Source organism: Merops nubicus, unplaced genomic scaffold, assembly GCF_000691845.1.
Source record: "Merops nubicus isolate BGI_N331 unplaced genomic scaffold, ASM69184v1 scaffold11554, whole genome shotgun sequence".
Lineage (NCBI taxonomy): Eukaryota > Metazoa > Chordata > Aves > Coraciiformes > Meropidae > Merops > Merops nubicus.
The window spans coordinates 32,579-41,608 of record NW_008603646.1 but is presented as its reverse complement, the minus strand read 5'-3'; the positions used below and the strand labels follow the sequence as shown (position 1 = coordinate 41,608).

At 40.2% G+C, this 9,030-nt stretch overlaps 1 protein-coding gene across 1 annotated transcript in view; it reads left to right on the top strand.

Moving 5' to 3' along the window:
- Window positions 1-2,121: 2,121 nt before the first annotated feature.
- Window positions 2,122-9,030, top strand: part of FIGF (c-fos induced growth factor (vascular endothelial growth factor D)) — a 28,204-nt gene continuing 21,295 nt past the window's right edge. Inside the window, exon 1 of the mRNA XM_008938744.1 lies at window positions 2,122-2,747. Within this exon, the coding sequence (XP_008936992.1) occupies window positions 2,658-2,747 (90 nt within the window). The 5' untranslated portion in view covers window positions 2,122-2,657. The remainder of the gene's footprint in view (window positions 2,748-9,030) is intronic.

Genomic DNA, 9,030 nt, shown 5'->3' with positions numbered 1-9,030 from the left:
TCAAAAAACATTACTGAGGTGTTTCCCTCCAACATTTCCAAAATATTTCCTTGCTTTCCATTTCCAAAATTTGCCCTGATTTTCTAGTCCTAGATTGCTGAGTCCCTTAAGTATGGTTTGTGGGCCTCACAAGGTCAGAAGGACGAACACCACCCTCACCATGAAGCTGAGGAGTTGAGGCCCCTTGGGTTTGGATCACTTTCCTTCTTGATTTAGAGCACGGACCTGAGCTACGCTCTTGTTCTCAGAAATGTGCCTTCCTTGCTGATTTGCAGAACGCACCACCACAGGTGCTCTTCACTCACCCCACAGAACCAGTTTTGCTTCATGTAAGCACTTAAACACTTGCTGGGCTGATGGGAGAAATTCCATAGCTGGTATTTACAAACCTCAGCACTGCTCCTGGGCTTTCCCCCGCTCCTGCCAACTTATGAAGTGGAGAGGTGATGCCTGTGAGAAGGGCAGAAGCAATCTGGCTGCCAGCTGGAGGTAAGGCTTGCTCCAGTTGCCTGGTCTGGCTGGTGAAATTTTGCACAAGCACTGCCAAGGAAAGAGAGCAGCTCATCCCTGAATTGTGCTGGAGACAGGCTGTGTAAGTACCCCACTCATCAAGCGTTAGGGCATGAGGGCATGTAATGCTTCTTGCCTGTTTTGTGAATCTGGGTCTGTGTTTCAAGTAATGGTCCCATAAATGAGAGATGTGGATGGCCAGGCACTCCCTCCAGTTAACCACAGGTCAATAGAAAGTTATTACCTTGCCGTCCTGTGTTTATAGTGGTTATTTTTTGTTTGATCCCTTATGCTGAAGCAGTGCATCCAAGGCTAAGGCACTTTCATTTATTTTAGCAGGCTTTCAGCTCCTGCAAAGAAATGGGTATTCATATCAGAAGGAAAACAGAGATATTAACTAAGGTCAAGGTGACCATACATAAGCATTAGATAACACATTAATTTAAAATGATGAATGAAATAGTTAAAGTATTTTAATGCCAAGCTGCAATACAAACACAGAATGTTCCTTTTAGCATGGGGTCTGTGAAACTGTATGAATATTGCTGGCAGCCTGGATGCTGGGCAGGTATGAGGGGGAGAAGCAGGGTACACAGAGAGAGGAACTTTTTCCCACCCAGTTAAAAAAGCTGCTGTCCTTGTTCAAACCGGTGTGGGCTGGGTGGGGGAGGAAGGCAAAAAATGAGATATAGATTGCTTTCACAAAAACAAGTGGCAAAAGAAAAAGCTAAAAATTAAAAAAGTTACATATATGTTTTTAAAATGTAATGACTCAGTTAACTGACAACAGCTGGAAAGACTGGATTCAAATAATTTTCTCTCCAATGTCCATTTGTGATAAATACTTAAGAAGAAATTATGCAAGCTAAAGATAGTTAAAGAAGCATGACTTGTATTTAAGAGAGATACTGTTTGGATGTCAGAGGTAGGAAACCAGTCCTCTGAAATATTAGGTATGTGACTCTTTAATGTTAATAACTGCAGAATCGGATTCTGCAAACCCTGAGCCATGTAAGAGTGGAACTACTCTCCTGAACACAATATATTATATGAGTACAGCAATACAGATTTAATATGCCTAATTATCAGAGCCTTTTTCTGTTTCATAATTTTAAAAGTTAGATCTCAGTTTGGTTTTAAATTGTGGAAACATATTAAAAATGCATGCACATCTTGGGGCAGAAATAATGGCTGTGTTTTGCTGACATAAAAATAGATTTTTTTTTTTTTTCCTTTTATATCTGTAGCTTCATGAGCTTTCATTAAAAAAAAAAAATAAAAAAATCTTGTTTATTGCCAAAGATAGCTTTGAACTTTGCTTCTAAAAATCTATTCAGAAAAGCCTATGCCACACAAGAGAGAGCACATTAAAGAAAGTCAGTCTTTCTCTTTTCCTTTACCTCCCTCTCTTGTTTTTTTAAAGAAGTAACTTAAATTATGTGTGCTGTGTAAGAACGTGTGCTGAAGTTTCATGTTTCAGGTAATCTTCTTTAAAATAATGGAAGTCTAGATTGCATCAGTTAGTTTGAAAACTGCTGTGCTATTGGTAGGGACAAAATGGGATTAGAGCCAAAATTTGACTGTGTTACTGCCAAAGTCTGTATCAGATTTAAGACACATGCTTCTGCAAGCTTCCATGAAGGTTGTGAAAAAAGTTTTAATACAGAGTTGGATTACAGCTCTCGAGCTCAAAACACTGGCCATTACACTACCATCTTAAAAGCCTGCTGTAACACGGAGCACAGAATAGAGCAGATTTCTTGCATTTTCTGGACCACAGATGGATTTTGAATGCCTCTTTCTGTCTTGATGGAAGAGATATTAGCTTCATTAACTGGAATCCACACCTGATCACTTGTGTGTATGTGTATATATACAGATATATATCTATTTAAACCCTTATCATGATTTTCTTTCAAATGTATCTAAATTCTACTCTAAGAAATCACATTCTATAGATGAACTAACAATTGTTTTAAGCAGTAAAGAACCAGATATTGACTCTCAGATGTTGGAATCCTTTGTGAGTTTATGAGAGATTCTGGAAGCTTTTCTTTTCTGTACTTGTCATAGAGAAATGCATTTTGAAACGGACGCCTCTAGCTGTATGACAACGACTGAGTAACCTGTGGATTTAAAACTTCAGAATGTACAAACCGTGGGCAACTGTCAATATTTTCATAGTTTCTTTTCTTCATCTGCTGCAAGGATCTGATTATGAGAATGGATCTGTGAAGGTAGGTGATCTTTATTTACTGTCATCCTTAATAACCCAAATTGCCAGAATTAACTATATTTAATGTGCAAGGTGGCGGTATTTTTGCTATTTTGGTGCTTGGGGTGATTTTTGTGATGGTTTTGTTGCACAGATGTTTCATAGGCATAGATGAAAGAGAATCTGTAAAGAAGTTAAATCCATATTTGCTGTTTAATATTTCGTCTTTTTACTGGTTATTATTAAGTACTTGTATACTTTGTTCTTAAGTTGAAATTTTAGTGTCAGTCATGGAAAATAAAAGCAAAATCTAAACAAGAATGCAGGTCAGAGCATTTAGAATACTTACTAAATATACTTTTTTTCTTTCAAGTATTTACAATTGCAGAATTTGTACACTGGTATTGAGCATTTTCCTCTCAGTACACGTGTTCATCAGTTGTTCACTTGTTTTTCTAGAAACCAGAGAAACATTTTTCTTTCATTTTATTAGGAGATGTTATCTAGGACTTTAAAATAAGTGGCAACTTGTAGTACTAAAGCACATTGCCTGAGAATGAACCTTTCTTTTAAATATAATACATGCAGCAAAATTTAAACTAAAGCCTCACCTTGAAAGCAGGATTTTTCAGAGCTGACTTCCTGAGACCATGTGGGAACATCCAGGACAATCATTTAGAAAAACTGGAACAAAAACTGGAACAAGTTTCTACATGTGCAGTGTGTCCCAAAATGATTAATTCAGTGTGTGGTCCAGAACAAATTATTTGTTTTTCAATAAGAGAGCAAAACAAGCTAATACTTCTGTTTTCACTTCAGAAAACCTCCCACTTGCAAGAGATGACCACACACTAGTCTGTGAACTGCACTGTATGCTGACCTGTCTTTTAGGAAAGAAATGCTAAGTTATGTGCCTAATTGCAGGCTGCTGTTGCCAGCATAAGAAGTTAGAAGTGGTGAGCGATGTGTGCCTCAGGATGACTAATGACTAACCCCTTTTGCCTGCTCACCATTCACAAGCTTTTTATTTACAACCTCAGCAATCAGTTCTTTGAAGGCATTAGGATCAGAGTAATCAGTTTTGTATGCACTGCCTTTGTGCCCTGCGTGACTAAGCGCTGGTTTCTCACACGTAGGAATCACTTTATTTAAATCAAGAAGTGCTTCTAATATAGCCTGCTAGCCATTGTCTAATTGGCAGTGATGATAATTCTGTCCTCGCATGGGACACAAGTTTAGTCAGCAGAACAGCAAACTGCTGGTTAGTCTTGTAGTTAAATTCTGAAATCATATCCAGCTTTGCCTAGAATAAATGCAAGAGCACTTCTTGCTAATTTAAACTGGTTTATAGTTTATTCATTGTGATACGATTGTCCATTCAACATAGGTACATCTGTAATTGGTTTCACTGAAATTTTGCTAACACTCTCAAGCAGCCAGCTTAGCCACAGGGTACTGTATCTAATAACAAACCACTGGTACTTTCCAAGAATTTCCTAAAGGTATCATGTAGATCACACCAAGAAAGGCTGTGTTTTATTTAAATGGCCACTGATTGCCACAAGTAAAAGACTGTTTTTCCACTTCTTCTGGCTTTCTGTGTAGAGATTTTTGGCTAAGCAGTTGATTATTTTCCTTTTAATGTTTTACACGGTATGTTAGATTTCTGGGTTGTTTTAGTATGTATGACATGTGGGCTTTTGCATGTGAATATATGGGGATATACCCCACAAAATGTCCTTCATGTTACAGTGTTTAATGGTGCACAGGATTATGCCTATTCTTACTGGTTGCACCTCAAATTGAATTTGCAGAACACAGAAGTGATGTATTGCATTCATCTACCATACTTTACTTTCTTTTAAATTTCTTTAAGACCAATGGCGTATTTCCTGGGTAAAAACCACAAGGTCAGGATGCAGGTAATACACAATTAATGAGACCCAAGAAGGGTTAACCACCAGCAACCTGCTCTCCCCCATTATATGTGTTCAAGTAGCTGAGGTCTGCCCAGGACATCTGAAGTTTTAAACGTTTTGATGGTTTAAACCATCAGGTGGTGTCAGTGGGGTGTCATGTGATAGAGTTTCAGGGGTCTAAGGATTTAAATACTCTCTTATTCCACTTCTGCAAACATCCTGATTAATGCCATGAATGCTAAAAAGCTTATGTATGATCTGTTGTGATTCAGCAAGTATCTCCGTTGTGCTTGGCTCTTCCCAGCCTTTCAGAAGTGCTGTCCTTTTCTGGTTACAGGAGTCCCTTTTTCCCCCGTGTGCAGACCATGGCTGAATGTCCCCTGCCCACCAGGCTCAGCTTCTAGTTCCTCTCTGCATTACCTAACCTGTTCTAGTTCCAGAATTTGGCCCATGTTCCCTCACCTACAGGACTCAGAGTCTTGGTTGCTCTACTGGGCTCCCATTTGTGCTCTCCATATGTCACCCTTCTTCCAACTTGCTTCCTCCTGAGTGGCAATGACTCTCTGGAGGTCTGTCCGGGTTCCTCCGAGACAGCCCTACCAGACTCTTTTGCTTTTCAGTCATATCTGAACATGGTCTCTCTGTCCCTCCTCCATCCCTAGCTTCTTGCTTTGTCCCTATGGTCGCAACTTCCCAGCTTTTCTTTTCCTGACCCCAGTTTCTAGTTCTGGTCCTCCGAGATGCTCTCAGCCTCCTTGGCCAGGTCTTGCCCTCTTCCATCAGTGTTCACCTCCTTCCCCTTCTGCAGGCAAATGTGGCACCTTCCCTTCCTTGGTTGCCCAGCCCCTGTGGCCTGAGGGAGAGGAAGGTCAGGATCTCTGCTTTCAGCCCCATGGGCTGGACCTGTGGTAGCCTGCACCCACATCCTGCTCCGCTCCTGAATGGAGAGGGATCAGCACAGCACCCCATCTGCTGAGCATCTAGCTGCTAAACCATGGCAGGTTGTTGTTGTTCTCAGAGGTTTTTACATCTGGATGTATTTTTCAGATATAGCAGTAGACACATCTGGGCCAACAAAGGTTCCTCAGGTGTCAAAACTCCACATCAGTGATCCACAGTGTGGAAATGCCAGATGTTTGCAAAGACGAGACTGACAGAAAACCCTTTTTGCGTGGATAAAGAAGGTGTTTCTTCCTCAACTGCAGTCAAACTATTTTGACAGAGAAAGAAAAAAAAAAAAATCTTTAAATTGTTTTGAAGCAGACATCCGGCATGGAAAGTTTCAGCCTGAACATGTAACGTCTGGCAGTGTTATAAACAAGTGGAAAACGGTCTCGTGATGGGAAGCAGTGGGCAGCCTCGGACAGGGACAGCGCAGCGGCGCAGGTATCGATCAGGCAGGGGCTCCTTGGCTCCACGCACGGCAAGGCTGGCAGCAAGCCCTCTGCCTCACACGTCAGCTGCTTGCCTTAGGATGCCAGCCTGAGTCCTCATTGAACAATTAGATTTCCACATGGGTTTTCTGAAGACTGAGCATTATTCTTTTTATTCTTTCTTTCATCAGGAAATGCTTTAAAAATTCCTTGTTGAAGTTTTGCCCTGACAGTCTTTTACATGTTGGAACCCCTTCAACTAGGAAAGTCCAAACTTCACTGTCTCTCCCCCTCCCATTTCTCAAAAAACACCTTTTGGAAAGGGGTGACTGCTCTCCTCCTTATCGGGATGTCAGGATGGCTCTGTGAGCCACACTCTCAGACGGGAAACGTGCTGTGTTAGTTTTGAGAACCCGTTGTCACCAACTGCAGTGTGGTCACTATTTGTGTGCAGTTGGGAAGGGAATTCTGTTGGAGCCAGGTTAAACTGCAAAAATGTTGCATCATGTTGCTATATCATATGTCACATTGCACATAGAGAATGTGCCATACAAACAGGCAAAACTTTTCACTTTAATTAGCAATGTGACTCAGAAACCACATTAAGATACTTTCTTGAACTGCTAGGGAAATATTACTTAAGAAAAATTACAATTCCAGGAAAATGTGTTCATGTGATTGAGGTAACATAAGTTCATTCAGTACTGGCAATGGATTTGCTTTGTGAAGTGACATTTTGAAACCCAGATGTCCAATTGGCTAGTCACACTTCCAAAACATTTATTAAAGTGTCTTGGGGCAAACCTAGAAACTAATGAAAGCAGTAACTGAGGGAACCTTCAAATAAAAATATTTTTTTAGTATTAAAAGAATAGTCATCTGATCTCATTCAGGCGTTTGTTTCTGAGCCATTCGAAAATCACTGTCCAAACCCCAGCGATTTCCAAAGAATGGACAAATATCAAAAGAAAGTGACTGCAGTCTGGACATGCTCCTTGTAAACACATATAATATACTATTTTTGACATGTGTACCCTGTCATAGTGTTAGACTAGCAGCTAACACTGTGTATGATGAAGTGAGTGCTACGTAATGTTTCTAGCTGTGTTCTGGACTGAGCACAATGTCTGCCTGAACAGATCACAGCAGTGCAAGACAATACAAGGAAGCATACAGGTAGAGGCTCAGAAAACATACTCAAAGACTTCCGAAGTGGTCAGTAGCATTTGGGATACATCAATGAGTTAACCACCCTAGAACATTTATGAAAATCCATCTGTGTCCTTTCACTGACCATGCAAATATACTTTGCTTGATCACTGCAGGAGGGACCTAAAGGTAAACTCTTAGTGTGGATGACTAGGCTTGGACAGGAAGAAACTCCACACCATTGTAGACCTTCTCTTGTCTTGCATCTGCTCATCCAGCTTTTCCATGACTGCTGGCAAAATGATGCACAGTGAATGCTGTTACCTTCAAAATCACACTTCAGCTGCTGTGAGGCTGTTTCCCATGAGAGCCAAAAGACCTGGCTGCAGGAAGAAATATTTGTTTAATGGGAGTTGCAGTTAATTATCAAAATGTTTGCTGGCTGGAAAAAAAAACGCCCTCATTTTGGTGTGAAAATGTAGCTGACTAAAAGTACATAGCTGTGAGAGGTATTGTGATAAAATATTATCAGCCTGATTGCTTTGGACATGAAAACGAATATGGAATATTCTGATATTTATGCTTTCATAAAATCATGTACAATTCTGATGTTTTCTGCTCTTTGCTTTGAATATTTTGGTTCATTCAAACCAAGAATACAGCAACCAAAATGTCTTGTCTCTGAGGATTTTGATAATGTAAGCATGCTACTAAAGTGCAAGAAGTCTGATTTGTTTGTTGTAGCATCACAAAAGATCTCTTCCAGTTCAAAAGGCCATTTGAAATATAAAACAGCTGTTCTGTGGGAGCCATAGGGTAGCTAATATGATTTGTTTGTGAAAACACATAACCCTCAGCAAAAGTAGAAGTTATCACCACCTTGACCACTGAGTTTAGGAAATGGGCAATTAAGTCTCGTGTCTTCACTGGAAATACGGCTGGAGCCCAAGGAGACAGAGTCCCAAGGACGAGAGTCTGGAAAGAACTTTTTACCACACTGAACATCAGAGGTGGAGCGATCTAGAAGTTGCTTCTCCTCCATTTTGGGAAATGGTCAGATGATGTATTGACAAGGTTTTAACAAAAGAGACCCTCATACATCACATCTGTATCAGTGAGAAATGTGTTAGTCTCAGATAAATGTCTTCAGCCCCTTCATACAAGACCTGGTCAGACTCTTGGTTTTACCACTTTACGCTCCTCCCAAACCCAAAGATATCATATTTGTCAGCCCTTCTTTCTGCGGTCTGGCAAGTCTCCACTGCTGTTCTTACAGGACAGGGATCTTTTTCATTTTTTTTCTCAGAAATTAAATACAATGATGACGATAAAATTAGCACAAACTAGTATGTGTCAGACATGTAGTAGTGTTAGATGCCTCGTGCTAGATGTTTATAGGATGATTCAGTTTCTTGTTGATAAGGCAGTAAGTCACTCCTGCAAGTCTGATGTTTTCAAGCTGCAAAAGATTCTCTCCCTCTTTTATCACCCGTTATGCAACACCCCAAGGATACAAGACGGGATACAAGGATACAATACAAAATATTGTATTATAGACAATATTTATTGTGATAAAATTTGGCAATGGTTGAGCCCCTGCTATCTCCAAGTCATGGGCCATCACTCTGAACAATACTTTTAGTGTTTCCTTGGTATTCCCTTTGGATTAATGCCTTCCTCTCTTTTCTCTTGTCTTTTACTTTGGTCATAGCCACCAACTTAAAGGTTGTCTTTTTATTTTGTGTTTATACCTGAACGCATATTCCCAGGAGCAGCAATAATGCTAAAAAGCCCAATAATAATGATGAAAATCCTCAAAAGGAGTTCCTCTTACTGCAGAGACTCCACACAAGTTTTCTTATCA